This window comes from Anabrus simplex, chromosome 6 (assembly GCF_040414725.1).
Source record: "Anabrus simplex isolate iqAnaSimp1 chromosome 6, ASM4041472v1, whole genome shotgun sequence".
Lineage (NCBI taxonomy): Eukaryota > Metazoa > Arthropoda > Insecta > Orthoptera > Tettigoniidae > Anabrus > Anabrus simplex.
Genome location: NC_090270.1, coordinates 337,179,113 through 337,203,881, shown reverse-complemented (window position 1 = coordinate 337,203,881; position 24,769 = coordinate 337,179,113). Strand labels below are relative to the sequence as shown.

Below are 24,769 nucleotides of genomic sequence, written 5' to 3'. Positions count from 1 at the left end.
TTGTACAGGTCGCAGAGTAAGGAGATTGGTCTGAAATATTTGGGGTCCGAAGGTTCCTTTCCCAGTTTCAGAAATGCGATCGCCCTGGATTTTCTCCATATTTTTGGAATTTTCAGGGAAGTAGAACAGTTGTTGAATAAGTTTAAAAGCCATGCCTGTGTGGTTGAACTGAAGTGTTTTATCTGTTCTATTGTGATATCATCTAATCCCACCACTTTTTCATTTTTGCTACATTGAATCGCTTTTTGTAGTTCCGTTATTTCAAATACCGGGGATAGGTTACTGGATTTCATTGCCTCATTTTTTAGGATATTATGTTCCATTTTCCTTATTGGGTGATATGTTTTCCCATTGATGACAAGTTGATTTGCGATTTGGTTTGTTGTAACATTTGCATGGACTGGTCCCTTGGTTGTATCGTTGCTAAGTCATTTGAGAAGCTTCCAAGCCTTTCGGCTATCCCTTGAAATGTCTGTTTCCTCCATAAGTTTAATCGAAGTATCTTTCTTTGCCTCTGCAATTGAGGAAAGCAGTTTCCTTCCAGCTGAGATAGTGTCTTCACTTAGTGGATCTTCCTGAAACAGTGAAATATATATGTTCATTTGGGCAGCTGTGTCTGAAGTTAGACCTTGTATATAGTTAACTCTGCATCCTCGTGGTATGGAAATGCGAGAAACTTCCTTCACAGCTTCAACAAACTGATCATAAAACTCTGGTGTTGGGTGGATATCTGATATTATTTTATCAAGAGTTCAGCTGAACTTCTGCCAGTCTGCTTTTTTGAAATTATATCTTCTTTGATACGGAACCTTTAGTGGTTGAATTGCTGAGAAAAGTTGACACATTATGGGCCGATGCTGGGTATTCGGAATAGGATTGCACATTGATTTCACACATTGCTGTGCCACATGTTCGCTCACAAATATCAGGTCTGGGTTGAAGCCTCGTCGCCATCTACTGCTGTTGAAGAATGGAGATAGTTTCAGGTCATGAATAAGTTGTAATTGGAAATCATCAGCCCATTCTAACACAGCTTCTCTGTTATTATCATCATCTGTATATCCCCATGCACTGTTATGGATGTTGAAGTCTCCAACCACAAAGTTTGTCTTTTGCTTGTAGTAGTTATCTGGAATTTTGAAGGAGAAATCTACATTTGGTGGTGTAGACAACCGAAACAGTGCAGTTACTGAGTTCCACAGTTATCTTGATTTGATTTTCAGTGCTGGCCGCAACAGACAAAATTTGTAAATTTGGTTTGGCAAAAACAGCGCTGCCATACTGTCTGTGGGGAATCTCGGCCACAAGTTTAATTCCCGCTATTTTTGGTCGCTGTAGTCGCTCATCCCTGTGAGTTTCCAGAAGGCATAATATATCACGTTTGTACGTTTGACAAAGCTGATATAACATTCCTTCTTTAGATGGAGATAAACCTTCAATATCTACAGATATAATGGTTAGTGTTGGTCGTGATAAAGACCGTTCTGAATATAGCGATTGGGTCATATTGACTGGTAGATACTTCCAGAATGCTAAATTGTAAAAAAAACGGTTAACCCCATCGGACCCAACAAATCAACATGCCAAAACCTGCCTGCCACCTTCTCCCCCGGATCGTGATGAGATCAAATGCCACATAAGGAGACGAAAAAACAAGGCCTCTGATGAAGAACTATGGAAATACGCCCCAGAAGAAGCAATAGACATCTTGCATAAGACAATCCGTGACATGTGGGAGAATGAACAACTTCCGGAGGACTGGAAGGTAGCTTTAATCCATCCTTTTACATGTGAAAGGAAATATCAAAGATGTAAATAACTATCGTGGTAACTCATTACTCCCCGTAGTATACATGATTCTATCATTATCCATCCTAAAACGACTAGAACAGAAAGTTGAGTGCTCGTTCAGGGAATTCCAAGTAGGTTATCGGAAAGGCCGATCGGCAGCAGAGCAGATCTTAAGATGATGATAAGATATCATATGCTGAGAGGCCGACATAAGCAGACTTCAGAAAGGCGTGCGACTCCATTGACCACAACGTGTTGCTTCAAATAATTGCAGAAATGGGAGTGTACGAAAAACCGCTAGTGGTAATATGAGCAACCCTCAACTAAGACCATCTCCAAAGTAAAATTCCAAGAATGCTACTTTGCACCGTTTGGATTCTCACCACTCTCGTTCAGCTGCAAACTAGAGAAAGTAACACAGGAGTAGCATCAGATACTAAAAGATAGACCTTTAAGGATTGGGATGAAGAAGAACAGAGTAGAAATCTACTGCTTAGCTTTTGTGAATGACATAGTGATAATGGCAGGAAATTTTGAAACTGCAACAGAAAAAATTAGTGTGCTGAAAGAGGGAGCAGAACAAACAGGTTTGTGGATATCCTTTAAAAAGACGGAAGTAATATCAAACACCAAAGGCAGCACAACCCAACTGAACACCAAATATGGAACAATAAACCATGAGCATAAGTTTAAATACCTTGATGAGTGGATCCAATCAAACAGATTAGATACAGAGGCCTTAGCAGCCAGAGCACAAAAAATGGGGGTAGCTTTCCAAATCACCCGCAACATATATAACAAAAGGTCGTCATCATCATCATTTTCCAACTCCAGTTTCCCGTGTGTGGTGTACAAGTGCTTGCCATCTTTTCCTGTATGCATACACCTTCTACTCCAGGACATCTTTCCATTTGTGACCTCTCCCCTCCACACCTCATTTCACTGTGTCTATATGGAGTCTCCTTGGCCTTCCCCTTGGTCTTTTTTCTTGCTCAGTAAGGTCGAAGTATTTTCTGGCAGGTCTCTCGCTCTTCATTCTCATAATGTGCCCATACCACTGAAGTCTGTGCTTCTTTATTACATTGGTAATAGGGACTTCAATGCCAGCTACATTCCTGTTTATTTCATTTCTGATTTTGTCCTTTCGAGTAGTTTCATTCATAGTTCTAATGGATCTCCTTTCTGTTGCCTGAATTCTGCTGTAGCCATTGCTTAGTAGAATACATGCCTCTAAACCATATGTGAGAATCTGTATGAAGTAGGTGTGGTACAGGGTTGTTTTTTCTTTTTTGTGGTATTTTGTAATCCAAAAGTAGATTTCTGACTTGATTATAAAAGTTTGACATTTTCTGTATCCTGCTGAGCATTTTCTGCTTGACAGTGTTGTCTTTGGAGATTGTGCTTCCGAGGTACTTGAAGTGAAAAACCTATTCTAGTTTTGTTCTGTCCACAGAGATGTCTGAGTTTGTTCCTTTCCTGTTGATGGTCATTTCTTTGTTTTGCTTATCTTCATCTCACATTTATTGAACATATCGTTCCACTCTGTTTTTTCTGTACTTCAGCTGCTCTTTTTCCCCATAGGAGCACATCATCAGCAAATACCAGGACATTTGGTGTGCTGTCCATTTGCTTGATAGACTTTATGATCTTGTCCATTGTTATGAACAAGAGTGGTGATAGGGCACTTCCTTGTTGGACACCTCTCTTTGTCCCAAACCATTCTGATCTTTCATTGCCTATCTGAACATCTGAATACAGCTGTAGCAGTTCTGGTATAGCATCTTTACGTTGTCACTCTGATACTTTGGCACCTTGAGGTCTTCCAGGCATTCCCAGATCTTGTTCAGGTTTTTTTTTCTGTAAGCACTCTTACGGCAAAAACAAGATCCATCGTACTTCAGCCTTTCTTGAATCCATGTTCTTCCTCAAGCAAAGGTTCCACTATCTTCTTAATTCTCATTTCAGTGACTTTTCCAACAGCTTCAGGATGTTTGACAACATTATGCCCCTATAGTTTCCACATTTCCGTCTGTTGCCCTTTTAAAACAGTCAGATGGTGATTCCTTTCCTCCATTCTTCTGAGATTTAGTTTTCTTCCCAGATCACCGAGAGCATTCTATATAGCCAATTTAAGGCTGATATTCCAGCTGCTTTTAGCCGCCTTTATCATATCTGAGGTGAGATCATCGAAGCCCAAGGACTTCCCATTTCGCATTTTCTTTAGTGCTGTTTCGACTTCAAGCCGTATTAATGGGGGTTCATTTTTCTGTATTTAATATATTCTATAGGTGGTGGTAGTGGCAGTGGTGGTGTTGTCGTCTCCATCTGAAGTACTTCTTCATTTCATTTCTGATCCCTCCCTCTGTTCTTATCAAACTACATTCATTTGTTTCCTGTGCAATGATGTTCCCATATTCACTTCTTTTACTTTTTACTACGTTATATGGTAGCTTCCTACTTCGTTGGCAGTCTTTCTCTATCCTGGGAGTAAAGTCATCCCAGCACTTCCTCGTTTCTTCTTAGTCGTTTTACAACTAACTTCTTGGTTTGATATTCCTGTGCTCACTCTTCAATTTCTACCTCATTTCTTCTATTGCCCATTTTTTGTTTCACTCAATCTAATTTTCTTTTCAGCATATTTATTTTACTGCTGTCTTCACCAAGGCGTTTCCTTCTTCATCAGTTTTGCACTTGTTTTCCCACAGATTTCCTCAGCTTCCTTTATGAGAGTTTCTTTGAACAAGGTCCATTCTTCTTCTACCCCTCTGATCTCAGTTTTGGGTAATTTTGTTGTTATCCTTGCTTGGTATTTTTCTTCCTTCTGAGTCCTTCAATAACCAGGTCTTGATCTTTGGCATTTTCGAGCACTTAGCTTTGGGGACATGGACATCTTTAGGATCACCTGTTAATAGCTGATGGTCACTACCTGGACGCTCACTGTGTATGACTTTGACATCACTAACATACCGACTAGCTTTGTCATCAGTGATGATGTAGTCTATCATGGTCTTGAGCTTTCCATCCCAACTATATCTTGTTATTTTATGACTCTCCCTCTTCTAGTACCATATGTTTTGTATGCTTAAGTTGTTTAGCATGCAGAAATCACTCAAATTTTCTCTTTAGGAGTTTCTGTTCCCGAAACTGAGGTCCGATGATGTTTTCACAACCTTCTCTCTCTTTGCTGACTTGGGCATTATGGTGTTCTCTGGTAATTATTCTTTAAGTTCTCATCTGTGGTACATTCTGTTTGAGGTGCATATACTGTGCTTGAAATAAAGTGTGATGCACATTTCCATCTTGTAATCTCATCTGGATGATCCTATCACGTCGGTACATCTAAATCTTTGTGAAGGATAAGAACCAACTCCATTTTTGGATTCACTCAAGTTCCCACTCCATTATACAGTCGAAGCTGCCCTAACGGACACCCTTATTCAGCGGACACCTCCCTATATGGACAATTCTTCTCAGAACCGATTTTATTTTACATAAGACAAGTGTTAAATTGGCCTCATTTAAGCGGACACCTCGAACTCCGGACAGCGGACATCGCCGCTTGTTCCGTCCACTTGACTTAAGCGGACAATTTACACGTTACATGACAATTTATTACGCCGGACGACATGCCATCCTTTCTTTTAAAACCATTCTTCAGACATAAGAAAATCCTTTTTGAATGTTTGTACTATTTCAAGTGCAAGGGGAGAGAAGGTACATCGGAATTCAGTTCTACCTAGTGGTGTATAGGCCTATTCCGAGAATTCTAATTGCCCAGAAATGCTGACAGGGACTGTTGACTCACAAGTTACCTGGGGATTTTCTTCCCTTATTGCATCATTCTATTCATAACTCGGATTGTCGCTGATAAGATCGAGCTCAGGTAGTCGACTTGAGAAGGAAAAGACGAAGCTTCACGATTACTTCACGAAATTGTAAAGTTTGTAAATGATGTAAAATCACTCACAATAACTCTCTATGAAATACTAACACAGAAATGACTTATAATAATAATAATAATAATAATAATAATAATAATAATAATGTAAAGATATGTATGCTTATATTTACGGTGGATGTTCTTTGCCGTTAAAATGTTCGATTATTTTTGCAAGCTTGTTTTAGCGGACACCTCTCGTAACGGACATTTTTTCCTCGGAACCGACGGTGTCCGCAAAAGGGAGGTTCGACTGTAACATATATCCATTTCTCAGAGAGTTCTTTCCACAGCCTTTCTGCTTTGTCTCACTCAACTCCAATATCTGAAGCTTGTGCCTGTCCATAAGGTCTAAGAGTTTGTCACATTAATTTGTTGGTGAGAGTGAAGATGTCAAGGGTTCCAATTCTGAGCTATTTCTTGGGTAATGTCTGTCTCTTCCTGCACCTCCAATGAGTCATCATAATTTCGTGAGCTGCTTGAAGAGTTGTCATATCCGGTAATTTTAACACTTTTATATCCGAGGCTTGATTTAGTTTTGAAAGCAACATTCATTTACCTCAGTGCAGTTGGCTCGCTAAGTCTAATACTGCAGAGGGTTTTCTATCAGGATAATCTCCTTCAGCCTCTGGCAGTCTCTGCATGGCAGCAGCACTTTGATGAATTTGTGTCATTTCCTACACAAAGGCTTCATCAGGCTTCCTAAGGAAGAACCACCGCCCTTAGCTGTTGGTTCTCCCATAGTTTGTCAGATTTGGTACTGGCCGTTGGCCAGACCGTCACAGGTAGTACCGTCTAATGTCACACATGGTAGCAGGATTGTTCCTGACCTGACCTGAAATAACAAAAGGTGCTGTTCTATAAATACCAAAATGCATCACTACAACACTGTAGTCAAGCCAGTATCTCTCTCTGCGTCAGAATGCGTTACTTTCTCTTAGAAATGTGCACTCACTAAGTTAGAGCAAAAAGAGAGAAAGATTCTCCGCAACATTCTTGGCCTAGACTACAAAAACGGGACCTACATAAGAAAATACCAACAAGAAATCTAATTAAAAGTAATAAACTTCATTGTTAGGTTCCGTATTGAGTTGAGCATATGCTTAAAGTAAATACAAAATGTTAATATTCCACCTTCTCAATACTAAAAAAATCATTTGATGTTTTTACAAAAACATTACAATGATATTAAAAGGTACTAGGCCTAGTTTCGGTCCACTGTGGACCATCATCAGCCTAGCCAAATTACAACAGTAAAAGACATAGTGATAAAAATAGTGTGGAGAAATGAGAGGATCTAGAAGGATGGGATGGTGGTGGAATGACAGATAAAAGTGAAAAACCGTGTTTGCGAATAATGATAAAAGTAACAGAAGTGTTCACAATGACAAGTAAAATCTTGTGAAGTCACGTAAAAACTCTTGATGAAATAGTCTTTGGTTAGCAGTTACTCCTGTGTTGCACAATTGACATATATAACTACGTATATGCTTCTAGAAAGTTGTAGATGTAAGTTCCACTTTTGCGTAGAGGGAAGAATTGTCCGATGAGACTAGCACAAGATTAAAAATTGACAAAGTTGAACCTGTTCTATGGTGGAATGAAAGGTTTTCTGTGTTAAACAGAAGTAGTCTCAGTTCAATGAACCTGGGGAAAGAAGATAGTATTAACGCGGGTAATCGGATAGAGAACAAGCGAGGCACCGGAAAATATAAACGATGACTCACCTTGCGCTGCGTGGAACAAACTTGCTGTATTGAATGCAACTTATGGAGTGAGCGTAGCGCGGAGTAGATCAGCAGGACACAACAAGAAAAAACATCGTATCACGTCACAAACTTTCAAAACTCAAACTAAGACTAATAAAATTTGGTTGAAAGATGAAATCAAGTTTCTTTATAGGAAAAAATCATTCCTTAACCTCAAACTATACGAGTCTCACCTTGTGGCAACAAAATTGTTATCAAAAGCGCATTGGACAATCTTCTTCCAATCAGTTGAAGATAAATTATTTATAGACTTAACCAAGAAACAACATACTTTGGATAATAAATTGGAGAAATTAAAGAGATCCAAATCGCAAGATTATCAAAATAGACGCAATAGTAGACCAGCAGACGATCGTAACCATTTTCATCCACCCGTAATTAACCTATCCAATACTCCCCTAAATCCAAATGAAGAAGGAATTTTAGCCAAGGGACCCAAACATAACTGGCCCGATTTGAACACAACCAATTCAATTTTTACAATAACAGAATCGGAATTAGCTATCTCTAAACCGCCTTTAGACACACAAGATGAATTAAGATATGACATCAAAAAGAAACTTAATAACATCCTTCTTCGCAATAATTCACCTAATTTTCCCGCCAATTGTAATAACAGGAAAGTACAAACCGATTTGAAGCTCCTGCACACCCTAAACAAAAAAAATTAAGGACAACGACCTAATCGTGACCAAGGCCGATAAAGGCAACATGACCGTAATCATCGATAAGAATGAATATATCAGTAAAACTTCAGATTTCTTTAAAGATAGTTCCTTTTCCATAATTAAAAAAGACCCCACACAAAAAGTCCAAAGACTCCTTAAACAAACCTTTAAAAACTCCTCCTTCCTACTCACTGAACATGAAAAAAGCCAGCTTATAAGTATGAACCCTGGGCTTCCTACGGCTAGAGCTCTTCCAAAAATTCATAAGGCAGGTGCTCCCATTCGTCCAATCATCAATTTTAGACCGAGCCCTTTATATAAAACCGCACAATTTATTCAAAAGTTCCTAAGCAAAAATTACCATCTTTCATCCAATAAATCGGTTAGAAATACCTTTGAATTAATAGACAAACTTAATAAATTTAACATGCAACCTCATTACTCACTTCACTCCTTTGATATCGTAAACATGTACCCAAGCATTCCAATTTCTAAATTAATTCCCATCATCAAAAGTAATTTACACAAAAACAGTCATTTGAGTAAATTGGAAATTCAAGATTTCATTACATTGTTGAAATTAGTCGTAAATAACAACTTTTTTACGTTTAATGGTACCATCTTTCAACAAAACGGTCTGGCAATGGGTTCACCTGCATCAGGCATTCTCGCAGAAATCTATCTGGACTTTCTCGAGAATACTAAAATCGACAATAAATTCGACAATATTCTCCTGTGGGCTAGGTACGTCGACGATGTCCTAGTAGTTATCAACGAGAACTTGGAAGATGCTCACACCACACTTCAAACACTTAATAACATCGATCCGATATTAAATTCACATTGGAGTCGGAAGTAGATAAAAAAATCAATTTTCTGGATATTACGATCACTAGACAACAGGAATCTTTAACCTACAAGATCTACAGAAAGCCCACCCAATCGGCCGTCACAATCCGACAGGATTCAGCTCACCCCCTCCCCCACAAAAAAGCAACATATAACAGTCTTGTACATAGAGCATTCACCGTTCCTATGAATAAAAAAAGATCTTCATACCGAATTGAATACTATCCGCTACATTGCCTGATTCAGTGGCTTCAATAGCCTTTTCATAGAAAACATCATTAACAAACATAAATTTCGCCCCAAGACCACACTTAAAAAAGAACCACCTAAACATGACTTTTTCCATCTTCACTTACGTCAATGGAATTCACAAAATCACCAATGTTTTAAAGAAAAAAGGTATGAAAATAGCCTTTAAAACCAACAACAACAACAACACACAAATCTTACATAACATATTACATATTAATAAAATAAATAGGTACACAAAATCAGGCGTCTACAGGATTAAATGTAATACATGCTCTAATATTTCTTATGTGGGGCAAACCGGCCGGAGCTTCAACATTAGATATTTAGAAGATTTCAATGCAGTCAGATACAACAAATTTTCAGCTATCGGCCAACATATGGTCGACTATAACCACAAATTCACGAATATTGAAGCAGACATGGACATTCTCAAAATAGCTAAGAAAGGACCTCTACTCAATATAATAGAGAACTTTTACATTCATTTAGATCAATACTTTAATGCTAACTATAACCTTAATGAAATAACTGAGAAACCCAATATTTTATTTGACCTTTTCATTACTTATTACAGAAAAAACAAATCGGTCGTTCAAAATTCTTTCTTTAAGTCAATTAAGGGTCCCCCCGACAATACAAACACCATCACTTCCTCTCCCGTCCACCCCGTCTTGAACTTTTCCCATCCCTCCCACCCCCCACCACTTACCCCCACTTACGTCATTCCTCCCCTCCGTATTCACACCCCCCCCCCCCCCCTTTCCTGCTGATCTACTCCGCGCTACGCTCACTCCATAAGTTGCATTCAATACAGCAAGTTTGTTCCACGCAGCGCAAGGTGAGTCATCGTGTATATTTTCCGGTGCCTCGCTTGTTCTCTATCCGATTACCCGCGTTAATACTATCTTCTTTCCCCAGGTTCATTGAACTGAGACTACTTCTGTTTAACACAGAAAGCCTTTCATTCCACCATAGAACAGGTTCAACTTTGTCAATTTTTAATCTTGTGCTAGTCTCATCGGACAATTCTTCCCTCTACGCAAAAGTGGAACTTACATCTACAACTTTCTAGAAGCATATACGTAGTTATATATGTCAATCGTGCAACACAGGAGTAACTGCTAACCAAAGACTATTTCATCAAGAATTTTTACGTGACTTCACAAGATTTTACTTGTCATTGTGAACACTTCTGTTACTTTTATCATTATTCGCAAACACGGTTTTTCACTTTTATCTGTCATTCCACCACCATCCCATCCTTCTAGATCCTCTCATTTCTCCACACTATTTTTATTACTATGTCTTTTACTGTTGTAATTTGGCTAGGCTGATGATGGTCCACAGTGGACCGAAACTAGGCCTAGTACCTTTTAATATCATTGTAATGTTTTTGTAAAAACATCAAATGATTTTCTTAGTATTGAGAAGGTGGAATATTAACATTTTGTATTTACTTTAAGAAATCTAATGTAAGACAGAGAAGATCACTGACTCAGTGCACAAACACAGGACTCATTCTGTGCTCACTTACGACGGATGGACAACTCTTGAAGGACAAAACGCATTTTTAACAATTTTGACTCAAAACTAAAAACGATAATTCCCTAGTACGTTAACTTCAAGAAAGGTCTCAAAGAAATGGGCCTACGACCAGATGATGCACACAAAAGAGACCTCTTCAGAACAAACATTGTTACTTTTGGGACCTCCCAGGACGTGAAGTTGACAGCTGGTGCAAAGTGGTCAGATGAACGCTGTGCTCTACGCAGCAAACTAATAAAAGCATAGTGGACTAGTCAAAAATTGAGTAAACGTCAGAATGTAAAACAAATCTCATTGTGGTCCCTAGTAGGCAGATTAGCGAATAATAAAAAATAAATAATAATAATATTTAACTGGGATTCAAACCTTATCATCTAGCGTTGTCCACTGTCACATCTCTGACCACACCCCTGCCAAGTGAGCTATTGCGAGACGTGCAGAGGGCAGTTCCCAACCTATACAATACCTATTCCTCGTCTGTGTGTGCACCTCTTGTTCTAAGGTATCTGCTCATTTTACAGGTTCATTCAGGGTACCCACAAAGAATTAATAGTGGTGATCACGATTCCTGTTGTCTTCTAGCCCATAACCACACATCTTGTTATATTACCCTTGTTCAGGGAGAGGGACTGATATATTTCAGAGTTGTAGCAAAAACAACAGGTTGCATAAAATTAGATTGCAAGATGCAGGTGGACCACCCAGTATAGTACCACATGTGCATGTCCTCCCCAAAACAATTCTGTATATCCATTACAGTGAGTTGAGGTGGAGATTTCTTTTAAAAATTTCAGTGTACTCGCTACTGCATTTACATAAACATCTTAACCTATACTTCAATTTTATTTAATTTATTTATTTTGGCCAATTTGTACTTGCTTTATTTATGGGTAAAGATTTCCCTTTAACCCCATGTTTCAAAATTTTGTCATCAATAACGAATCCTATGAAGTATGAAGATTGTAAAGAATGTGGAGAACTTGTAATCTGTGGCTGTTTTACTGCCTTCTTAGTTATTGGATGATTGCCAAAGACTTTAGCTCAATGAAGATGAAACAGAGGAGGATTGGCTTACCTAGGCAAGGACATGATGATGTGTGTGTCTGATATAAACTTATCTTTCTTCTCTCAGCTACCGCCATGCTTTTGATGGCTTGATTCGTGTATATCATGAAGAGGGTGTTCGCGGGTTGTTTTCGGGAGCATCAACTGCTACAGGGAGAGCTGTCCTTATGACTGTTGGTCAACTTTCTTTTTATGACCAAGTGAAAATGGTGCTACTCAACTATGGCCTTCGAGATGACCTTGGTACACATTTTCTGGCCAGTTTAACCGCAGTAAGTATTGTGGATTAAATTTTTTGGTAGCCTTGTCCAGATCATAGAAAGAAAATAGCAAAATGGCTATAGAATGCAAATTTCAATTATTCCCAGTTGTTTGGATGAGGTCGGTTAATTTCTTTAACTAATGATACACTTGACCTCTTCAAGACAGTTTGATAGGGTTGTCTTATGCTGGTGCATGCTTGTATATATTACTCCACTGCCCATCTTTCATGAGCTGGGCTGCTGTATAGTGTTTTTAGTACTGAAAGTTAGACCCTTGAGTCCCAGCCCTTTTTTTGTGTCTCATTTCTAAAGATTTAGGCTTTTTAGGACTTGTCAAATCATATTGTACATAGTTTTTATGAACATACTAGTTAATCTTTATCAAGGATCAAGGCTGTTTAAGGTATGATTTAATTGTCAACATAAATATTTTCTATACTTATTTAAAAAGAAGTCCAATTATGATAGAAAGAATCTATATAGTAAGTGTAACAGGAAATATAGATCACTCTTCTGTGGCATTCTCAGTTTGTTTTTTCAAAGAATTCTTGGTGTTTGTGACATATTCATAAGTAAACACAGACAAATAACATGAGAACACATGAAAAGCAGTTGCCTCAACTTGTATCTAAATGGCATGGGGAGATCATCTTGCCATGCGTTATGTATCTTCTGTTTCCTAATAATTCTCTAGCTACTGTAGTAAACAGATGGTGACACAATTCAGCTGCACCAAAGAGAAAAGACCATTGAATATATCCAAGGTAACCTAAACCAGAGTTCTGGTCACACATGTGAACTTGCCATACAGGACCTACCTTTATACTCGGCCATAGCACTTGCAGGCATTCCACATGGCCCAAGTATTGGTTGAGTGTGGACTTCAATGTGTTAAATTCCTTGCATTTCAAATTATTGGGATGTTCTATTTAAAATTCCTCATAGTAAGCAAGCATGAAACTAGTGAGTGCCAGTCAGAACATCAGTTTCCTTCCATTTTACTTTGTGGTTAGAGGATAGAGTGTATGCATGGCCTCAACAGATTTTTTTAGCTCCCTCTGGGGGCCAGCCCATACGCAAGGCCAACCCTTTGTCCACATCGTGGGAGGTAGGCAACAACATGAAGTAGGCGATTGCCTGCAGGGGTGATGTACAGCAGGGACTTCGTATTCCCCATGACCGCTGTGGTAGCTGTGAAGGCCCTACAGGAACCCTGAAAAGTGACTGCCAACGGGGCTCTGGTGAAGACCTCAATGGCAGCAACTATGAAGGAGTCCTTTGGTACGGCAGAGCAGGCAGCCCTTCTTCTTGGGGATAAAGAAGAAACTACTGCCTTCTGGTAAAGAGGGACTTTTAAAGGCTAAGGGAGATAACCCCTACAGAAAAATTCTGTGGTCTAGCACAGACAGGAGGCAGCCTCTCCACTGGACTTATGGTGTTATGGGCTAATAACTCACACACCTGAATCAAACTCATTACAGAAACCAGATGAAATTTATGCCCGCCAGATTTTATGGAGACTTTTGCAATGAAATACAGGACACGAATCAGATTCTGGAATGTGAAAACTACGTATGAAACTGGCAAGCAGAGAAGTAATACTTACCTTACTCTGTGACGCTACAGTCCATGAAGGACCTTGGCCTGCTTCATCCAAAGTCTTCCAATCTTCCCTGTCCTATACCCGTCTTCTCTAAGATCTGACACCAAGGCTCCTGAGATCCTCTTCAACGTCGTCCAGCCAGTGCTTTTTCAGGTCGCCTATGACTTCTCTTTCCAGCAGGTCACCCCTGGAACATCTGACGCACCATCCTTGACTCAGCCACTGGATCCGGGAGCTCTTCACCTCTGCGACGATGGTAGGGTCTCCATACAGATCGTAGATCTTGTTAGTACGAAGATGCCACACTCCACGCTCACAAACAGGCCCATAGATTTTACGGAGTATTGTCCTCCCACCTGTTTAGCAACTCCTCACTCCTCCTGGTCATCACCCACATCTCACACCTGCTATTTGCTTTACGTTGCACCGACACAGGTAGGTCTTATGGCGACGATGGGAGTGGGAAGGAAGCGGCCGTGGCCTTAATTAAGTTACAGCCCCAGCATTTGCCTGGTGTGAAAATGGGAAACCACAGAAAACCATTTTCAGGGCTGCCGACACTGAGTTTTGAACCTACTATCTCCCAAATACTAGATACTAGCCGCACTTAAGCAACTGCAGCTATCGAGCTCGGTCATCTCACACCTGTATGTGACAGTAGGTCAAATGATTGTCTTATAGATGGTTTTTCTTACAGCTACGTGAAAGTGTTCTCGATCACACAGCAGATGGGAGAGACTGAAGTAGCTTCATTTCCTGGAGCGCAGTCTCTCATTTAGTTCCTCGAGACAGTCATTTTCCTCGGTGATAATTGAACCCAGGTATTTAAAAGTGCTGGTTTTAGCAAAGGTCTTATCACTAATAACAAGCTTGTGAAGTACCTCACCTCACCTCATTGTGATCACACACTTTGTCTTCATGCCGTTCCTTCCTCAGCCCAGCTTCTAACACAGTCTGATTTGATTCAGCAAATGAACATTGCACATCTACCAATGTTCTTCTCAGCAGAGCAACATCATCCGCATAAGCTAGACACTGGACAGGGCTATTGAACAATGTTCCAGCTGCTTCACTCTGATATCAGATAAAACTGTGCATTGTATTTTGGTCACTTATGGTGATGGTACGGACAAGCCTCTCCAATACTAGGTTAAACAGTACACAGGAGAGGGGATCACCTTTCTTCAGGCCTTGGTTGACAATGAACTTGCATGAGTACTCTTACTGTACCTTTACTTTACACTTCGTGTTAGTAAACATCATCCGTTTTAGTCTGATGATCATCTTAGGCACTCCAAGCTGGTCCAAGGTTTCATACAAAAAGCTCCTCTTTAAATGCTGTATGCTTTATGAAAGTCGATGTGCAGTTGATGGACTGGTACCTTAAATTCAAGCATTTCTCCAGAACACATTGAATAGTAAAGATTTGGTCCATTGTTGAGCAGTTCCTTGTGAAGCCACAGTGGTAGACACAGACATTGTTCAGCAAACTCTTGCAGCTACTCTGTGATGATACTGGTGAGCAACTTGAAGCCTGTGCTAAGGAGAGAGTTGCCTATAGTTGTCGCATGTAAGCTTCGAGGCCTTCTTGTGCACTGGAAAGACGATGGCTACCTCCTACTCATGTCATCTTTTCTTCTTCAAAAAATTCTCTTTATCACGGCCTGTAGCTGATCATGGAGAAAGCTGCCACCTTCCTTCAAAAGCTCTGGTGCCTTATTGTTCTTTAGCCGTTTGATGGCATCCGTTACTTCAGCCCTAGAAGAAGCCTTGACCAAAGGATCAGGCCCTCCCTGATAGATGTCCTCATCATGTCTGTCCTCACTCTCGCTGAGGTCATTCGAGACGCACTCAAAGTATTCAGCCCACCTCTCTAGAATACGGCTTGCCCCCGTCATAAGATTACCTTCTGAATCCACGCACATGATTGTCCGTGCTTGGAAGCCTTCCTTTTCTCTCTTAATGCACAAGAACATTCCTCTAACATCTCTCTTCTCAGATCTTCTTGGATCATTTTTTTTTTTTTTCCACTGGTGTTGCTTCTTCCGGCATGCCTTCTTTGCCTCTCGGTGAGCTTCAAGGAACTCCTATTTCATGCTTCTACTTCTCCTCTGCCTCATTTCGCTCTGCCAGAGCTGCTTTAGCTCCTCATCAAACCATCCTTCATTCCTTAAGCTTTTCTTGATTCCCAGGGTTTTCTCTGCAGCTGCTAGTATGGGCGTCTTGATAGTTTGCCAGTCTTCATGGTTTCCTTTCTCCAACAATTCTTTGACAGCGTTTTCATATTCTTCCGCTTTCTTCCCACTCAGCTGGTCCGTATCATATCTCTTCTGCTTAATCTCTCTGGCGTTCTTTAGTCAGCTAATCCTTTGTCTCTATTTCACTCGCACCGTGTAGTGGTCTGCGTGAATGTCTGGCCCCCTACATACACTACATCAAAAATGTCTGTTGCATGCCTCGTGTCGATAAGGACATGATCAATCTGATTCCGTGTGACTCAGTCTGCTGAGCACCACATAGCTTTATGGATGTTCTTGTGGGCAAAAAATGTGCTGTTGACAGCCATTCCTTTACCAGATGTGAAGTCCACAAGCTCATTCCATTGTCGTTGCTCTTATCATGTAAGCTTTCTCCTCCGATTGTGGGTTGTAGGTAGGCTTCTTTCCCACCTTGCCATGAAAATCACCCAGGACCACTTTAATGTCATGTGCCGGTGCCTCATCATACAAAGACTCGAGGTGTTCATATAAGCAGTCTTTATCTTCATGGACGGTGTCTTTAGTGGGAGCATGGGCACATATAGGTGTAATATTAAAGAACTTGCCCGTCAATCATAGCGAGCACATGCGCTCATTCTTTGATGTAAATTTTGTCACTGCCCCTACCCACTCCTCCCTCACAGCAAAACCAGTTCCACTAAGGCTCTTTGTGCCACCGCTGTAAAACAAAGTATATTTTTCTCTGGTTATACTTCCAGTCTCCTTCGATTGTACTTCTTGGAGCGCCATGAGATAGATGTTATACCTCTCAAGTTCGCTAGTTAAATTTGCAAAGGCTCCAATCTGGCGCAAACTGAAGACATTCCAGGTTCCAATCCAAAAATCATTTCCATGTCCAGGCAAAGGTCTAGTACCAAGTAAATCAGTCCGGCTTTTCTTCATTGGTGCAGTTTTCTTAGCAAATTATTTTTCTGTGGTAGAGTAGCTAGCATTATGCACAACCTTCTGGAGGGTTGCCCCTCACAGCTTTCTTGGATAGCTGCCCACTGATGTCACAGTGGGTCCCTTAGCCTTCTAAAAATTCCTCTTCTCCCTACAAGGCAGTGGGTTCCGACCGTTTTACCTTGTCTGCAGGTTGACACCTTCACTGTACCGGACCACTGGTCATCTGCCTTCGATGCCGTTGAGGACTCCTCCTTTCTCATCCGGGCTTGGAACTGGCAATGGCAGAGTTTGAGAGAAGTAATAGCAGAAATGAAAAGGTATAAACTGTAGATACTTGGGTTGATTGAAACAAGATGTACAGGCTACGGAGAGGTGAAGAGGATGGTGTCTTCATTTATACTGGAAGAGAAGCAAATGATCAGCATTCAAGTGGAATGGGTGTCTTACTCTCAAAGAAAGCAAAAAATAGCATAATGAAATGGACCGCTGTATCACAGGATAATTGCTGAACGAATAAGAACCAAAGTTAGACCTGTGACCATAGTCCAGTGTTACATGCCAACAGATGTAGCAGAAGAGGAAGAGGAGTTTTATGATAGTCTGACATCAACACTGGCAGGGATAAAGAAGGACATTGTGGTATTGCTGAGAGATCTAAATGAAAAATTGGTAGTTAAAATGAAGGAAGAGAAATCATGGGTAAACATGACAGCGACTGTCACGTCGCCAGTGATGGTACGTGCTGTCAGAGGTGAAGAGAACCTGAAGATCTGCACATTACCTCCGGAGAGACACTAGCCATCAACAGGACGCTGAGGCTCCAGAAGAATCTTCTGTCGGCAATGTAGCAAATGCGGCCATTTGAGGAACGAATGCTGGCAGGAGGCAACCCTCACGCAGGGAAATACATAGAGGCTGACAAGAACTGTTACCAACCCCTGACTTCACACTGAACATAGTCACCAAGATGAGCAACGACAGTCTGCTAGCGGACGGATGGCTTGGAGACAGGTTGTGTTGTGTCAGGAGACACGGGGACAGCGCTCGCAATCCCTGGGCCTGACATCGTCAAGGAGCAGATAGTAAAGATTCCCAAGTGCCCTTACATGCTATAGGCAGTTTCTGGAGACAGTATCTCTATCCTTGAAGGACTTGACATCAGGGTGGAGAAGTCTATGGATATAGGCATTTGTCACTGACATCACTGATGAGGTCATTTTGGGACTCTAGGAAGTGCCACCTATACTAGCAGGAGGTATGCTACCTAGGCCACACTGTGACACCAGATGGCATAACCACCGATCCAGAAAAGTGGGAACTGAGAAGTTTTCTCGGCCTCTGTACCTACTAAATGAATGTCATTGCTAGCTTCATCAGCATCTCAAAGCCATTCACGCAGCTCACAGATGAGAAGAGTCAGACCATCACATTAGTCATCTCAGGCAGGGGCTGCATTATGGTCACTCAAGGGGTCCCTGTGCTTAGCACCTATCTTGGGTAATCCCAAGCCTAGGGAGTTCACCATCGACACGAACGCCAGTAATGAGCGGATTGGTGGGGAGATGTCACACATCCAGCATACTTCAGCAGTTCCATTTATACACAAACCAATCTGCCCTGAAGCGGCTTCTGAATTTTAATAATCTGGACAGATGGACAGCTTGGTGGGGGGTGTAATGCCTACAGGAAAATTATTTCACCGCTGAAGAAAGACAAAGAAGAAAACACTGCAATGCAGATGCCCTGTCCAAGAGACCGTGCCCTGAGAAATGCACCCACTGTCAGAACTTTAAGAGACAAGCTGATACAGTGAATGTCTGAACCGAATGAGCTGTGGTAGCAGAAAGCTCGGACCACTGTCCCAAGGAGGGAGCAGCTTGTAGACAATGACATTGGACAGATTCTGCAAGAAGTCAAGTCAGGACAGCGACCAGCATGGAAAAATATTGCCGAGCATAGCTCAACATATAAGGCATACTGGCTTTGGTGGAAATTCCTAGAGGTGTACGTGGGCTGCAAAGACTTGGAAGTATAGAGACAAGTTGCTTGATTAAGCAGTATGTTTCGAGCCTTCACTAAAGATGTGGCGTGGAGTGACAGTAGATCCAAAATCTTGGAGTTTTTAAAAGTAAAAAGGATCATAAAATGGGGATAAAGTTGTAATTAAGGAGAACAAATTGGGCCAAATACTTGTTTATAGTAGGAGGATTTAGAGATTGGAATAATTTACCTACAGAGATGTTTGGTAGATTTCCAACTACTTTGAAATCATTTTCTTAAAATTGGGTTTTAAAAAAAACTGATAGAAAATCTGGCACCTGGGCCATCGCCCTAAATGCAGATCAGTTTTGATTGATTGATTGATTGATTGAGTGATTGATTGAGTGATTGATTGATTGATTGATTGATTGATTGATTGATTGATTGATTGATTGATTGATTGATTGATTGATTGACAGTGCTGGTACATCTCTTGCTGCTGGTAGACCTTGGTCTGATATCCTAGGGCAGTCATCCTTGCCTGTAGATCAATCATCTCTTGCCTCAATTCTTGACCACCAGAAGTATTTGAGGTATTGTCTTGAACTGTTTTTCCATTTCATCCACTTGTTGCCTTTTACGATCATCTCTGAGGTATTGCCTTGAACTATTTATCAACCCTTTCTTTCACCTCTTGCCTGAAATCTGTAACACTGGACTCTGTAATCGAAGAAATTGCCTCAAACTGTTTTTCTACCATTTACTTAGGTCCTGTATAATGTCAAGTTTTAATGTATGGACCAAAGTCAAACCTTAGTCACAAAAACACACATCTTTTGGAATTTGCTAAGTTATTTCAGTTATCTTATTGTGGGGTTTTTTGTGTAAGAGTGGATTATTTATCTTTTAATATGTGATATCTTTCATTTATAGGGTGCTGTTGCTACAAGTTTAACGCAACCACTTGATGTTCTAAAGACAAGAGCTATGAATGCTAAACCTGGAGAGTACAAGGTAAGTTTACTTTGAGAAATGTTCTTCAGAGACTGGAAGTTGTGGAGGAGGGAAGGTTTTGGACATATATCTCACCATCATCTAGAACCAGTTCTAGTTTCCTGCATGCGGTGAATGAGCGCTCTGCATTTACTTCTGTTCATGTAAGACATTCTTCTTCCATAAACTGCTGCAAATCCAGACCTCGTCCAGCTAGATCATTTCTAATCTGATCGACCCATCCACGAACCTGCTATGCAGGCGTAGCAGGGGGGAGAGGTGATACTCCCACGTGGCGCGTCCCAGGTGGTGGATAGGGGGGTCCTAACCAGCTTGCCGGTGGACTTGAGGGAAATAAAATACCTCTCGTGGACCAAACACACCCCCTGTGGGTGGGGGAGGCAGACAAACAATTCACCCATGGTATCCCCTGCCTGTCGTAAGAGGCGACTTAAAGGGACGACCAAGGGATGATCAAATTAGAACCATGAAACTACTTGTAATTAGCACCAGCATGCAGGGAACACCATGGGTTGCATTTACCTGCGCGTAGTACCACTATGTTAGGTACGCAATAGGTTTGTGATTAGTAGCGACAGTTTGTGACTCAGAAGGCGGGTCCTACAGTACCTGTGATTCGTACCCCTATATGAGCGACACCATGGTTCTGCCTTACCTATGCTCAGCTCCCACTATGTGAGGAATTCCATGGGATAGTACGGGTCCCTGTGGTTAGTCCACTTATGTGAAGAACGCCAGGGGTTTGCGTTGCCTGCAAATAGCGCCGCAATGTGCGAAACGCCATAGGTCTGTGATACATGTGCGCATTACACTACCTGTGAATAGTACCATAATGTGTGGAATATCGCGAGTCTCCGCTACTTTTGATTAGTACTGCAACATTACACATAGCATGGTTCTACTCTCCTAGCGATTAATACCATTATGAGGGGCTGATGGCCTGGATTTTGGACCCGTTTCGAACATACGCATAATCGATTCAGCATCGTGCTATAGAAGCAGTCCCTTGGTTGGTAATACGATTGGTTTGTGCCAGCTTCTGTTCATGTGAGGTACTGTGGATCAGATCCACTGATCGTTTTAAATTCAAATCCGTCCATCCATTCATTCTTCGTCCTCATTCTTTGAATTCTGGTCATTGGAGGATTTTGGAATTTTAAGTTGTCATTTCATTTTGTCTCATTTCGTAGCATTAGGGGCTGATGACCTCGATGTTAGGCCCCTTTAAACAACAAACATTAATCAATCATGATCGACCCATCTCTTCCTTGGCCAACCTCGTGACTTTTTGCCTTCGAGTTCCTTCTCAAACCACACTAGCTGTTCTTTGTGGGTCCATTCTTTTTAGAAGACCAAACCATTTCAGCCTGGCTTCGACACAGATCTCGCTGAGGGGTTTTTCCACTTGGTTAAGATGATGCATCTCGTCATTTCTTATTTTGTCCCTCCTAGTTTTCTGATTCAAAGTTCTTAAGAACTTCATTTCCACTCTTTGTAGTTTGCTAATAATTCTGTTGGTTTGGATGCAGGTTTCTAGACTGTATGTGGTGGCTCCTGCAGAGTATACGCTGATCAGCCGAATATTATGACCACTTACCTAATAGCCGGTATGTCCACCTTTGGCACGGGCAACAGCGGCAACGCATCTTGACATGGAAGCAATGAGACCTTGGTAGGTTGCTGGAGGGAGTTGGCACCACATCTGCACACACAAGTCACCTAATTCCCGTAAATTCCGGGGAGGGGGGGTGATGAGCTCTGACGCCACGTTCAGCACATCCCAGATGTGTTTGATCGGGTTAAGATCTGGCGAGTTGTGGGGCCAGCACATCAGCTACAGCTCACCACTGTATTCCTCGAAACACTCCATCACACTCCTGGCCTTGTGACATCTTGTTTTAAAATGACACTGCCGTTGGGAAACATGATCGTCATGAAGGGGTGTACGTGGTCTGCAACCAGTGTACAATACTTCTCAGCTATCATGGTGCTTTGCACGAGCTCCACTGGACTCATTGATGCCCATATGAATGTTCCGCAGAGTATAATTGAGCTGCCGCCAGCTTGTCTCAGTCCCGCAGTACAGGTGTCAAGGAACTGTTCCCCTGGAAGATGACGGATTCGCACCCTCCCATCGGCATGATGAAGAAGTTATCGGTATTCATCAGACCATGCAATGCTCTGCCACTGCGCCAATGTCCAGTTGTACTTGCCGATGTCATGGTGTCGGCTGCGAAGTTCCATCCTTAGGATTGTTCGGTGCACTGTGTGTTCAGACACGCTTGTACTCTGCCCAGCGTTAAAGTCTGATGTTAGTTCCGCCACAATTTGCCACCTGTCCTGTTTTACCAGTCTGCCCAGCCTACGACATCTGACATCTGTAACAAAGGGTGGCCGCCCATCCCCTCGAGGTTTGGACGTGGTTTCACCTTGGTTTTGCCACTTGTTGAAGACATTCACCACAGCCCTCCTGGAACACCCGACAAGTCTTCCAGTTACTGAAATGCTCGTGCCGAGCTTCCGGGCCATCAGTCTCCCCTCGGTCAAACTCAATTGCGCGCCTTCCCCATTCGACATATGGATAGCACGCTCACCGATGCTACGTGCACCGTGCGTGTGTCTGAGTAGCAGTCATTCCTCGTCAGGTGACGCTGCTATTGCTTGGGTGGGTTTATATCGATAGTAGGTAGGTGGTCATAATGTTCTGGCTGATCAGTGTAAGTCCATCATAGGATATAAACTTCATGGTTTTGATCCATATTGAATTGTGATCACAATAATAATTATTAAATTAATGTTGTATGGTCCACCTTTTTCAGTACTATATTATGCATCAGTATTGAATTACATTACTAAACTAGGGACTAGTTTCGGCCTTGGCTGACCATCTTCAGCCTTAATGTAATACATCTAATAACTAAACAAATGTAAAAAAAACAAAAAAAAACACAATTGACATGAAAACTAATGTACAAACACACAATTAACATTAAATCTGGGATGAACTAAGTGTAATATCTGAAAAATAAATTAGGCTCTAAATTCTTAGCATCTGGAGTATGCTCATCATCCAGACTCTTTCTTGTATTGATATTCATAGAATTGTTAGTTCCATCACTGCTAATCATTACAATTTCAATTGCAAAACGGGAACTGGTAAATGTCGATTCTGTAGTCAGATCATCATTCACCAAATCTACCTGAGTGGTGGTAGCAGTATGCAAGCCACTGGTTGCCACTGTAAATAACCGCCAGCTGACGTAGAACTGATAGATAGTGTTTCCACATCGAAATAAAATGAAATGTTCCCGTAGTGCTTGTTAAAATAATTCTGAAATGCTGTTGGACATTGTAAGGACGGCACATGAAGATATGGATAAAACTGACACATTCTTAATTTGTGGCTGGTTATAAGTTCGCAATTTATTGCGGTGTCCATGAAGTTAACCTGAATAAATGATAGATAAAATTAGATAAAATTAATGAATAGAAGGGGGGAGAGAGAGAGAAAGCGTGTTAGTCAAATGGCATAGGTTATCTGAGACTTACCTCTCGTCGCGGCTTGTGGTGTGTGGTGTATTGCTGTGTGCCTCATACTAACGGTCATGAGATTCAAAGGGAAAGGAAGGGGCGGGGCAAGGAGATAGAGGCGTGGCTAGGGAGAGGTCGGGAAAAGGAGAGGAGGGGAACGGGGGAGAATTAAGGCGGGGTGGAAGGATGTGGGAAAAGAGATAGCTGCTGAGGAAAGGTTTCTTTAGAAACATCAAACCAACAAGTCATAATTCAGTTTTTCATAATATTCACAGCACGTTATTGTACGGATTTTGAATATCTGCGCATGTTTTCGCTTTCTGCAGTTAAATCAGATTTGTTTGACTTTTGATAGTAGCTGGTAATACGAGATGCAGTGTTTGAAATTCAACCGGTAAATGTATCGATAATCACATTATCGATTATCACCGTGCTATTGTCATCTGTTCGACCTCACCTGCTACTTCATTCACTGAGATGTTCCCAAACAAGTAGCAGGCTGTCATTTTGAAGAAAAGAAATATGTGAAAAGTAGCAGGCTGTAAATTTATATATAACAACTTTAGTAACTGTGTCATGCTTCTTAGCAGCTGAAAGGCTTTGTTTGTATGTGGGTGTGAGTAACATTGGCGGTAGTTTCGAAACTCGTAGAATTGTGTGACAAATTTCTAAGCAGTTTATTATTTTTAGTGGTGTTCGTAATGAGTTCAACTAAGAAACGATATTATCAATCTTTTAGGGAGGCATATTCTGCTGAATTTCCTTGTTTTATACGATCATAGAAAGGCGAAAAACATGCATTATGTTCCATGTGATTGTGTGATATAAAAGTTTCTCACGGAGGAAGAACAGAATTAGTAAGTCACATTAAATTTGTTAAACACGTCTCCAATACAAAATTGATGGATGGCAGTCAGAGAATTTATTAATTTTTTTACCTCTTCTGCAGCCGACCTTGATATAGTGAGAACAGAATGCTTGTTCACTTCATTTTTAATTGAACATAATATCCCGTTAGCTGCTTCCCATCGTGCTGGTGCTCTGTTTAGAAATATATTTCCAGGTTCAAAAATTGCAAGAAAATTATGGCTGTGGTCGTATGAAAACCTCACACATTTTGAAAGAAATGGCTATGGATTTAAGAAGTGAACTCATTGGTTACATGCAGTGTGAACCATTTTCTTTAGCTGTGGATGAGAACAATAATAGTAATGCTAAGCTTTATCCTATTGTTGTCACCTGTTTTGTCGCAAAGCAGGAAAAGATAGTTAGCTTAGTGTTGTCTGTCCTAGCCTTGGTGCGTGATTCAACGGGACATAATGTTGGTAATTTCACACT

The 24,769-nt window shown here is 41.1% G+C and overlaps 1 protein-coding gene across 1 annotated transcript in view; it reads left to right on the top strand.

Annotated features, from left to right (window-relative positions):
- Dic1 (Dicarboxylate carrier 1) overlaps positions 1–24,769 on the top strand; it is a 60,451-nt gene that overhangs the window by 28,366 nt on the left and 7,316 nt on the right. The window contains exons 5-6 of the mRNA XM_067148883.2: positions 11,944–12,148; positions 19,820–19,900. Coding sequence (XP_067004984.1) covers positions 11,944–12,148; positions 19,820–19,900 — 286 coding nt within the window. The remainder of the gene's footprint in view (positions 1–11,943; positions 12,149–19,819; positions 19,901–24,769) is intronic.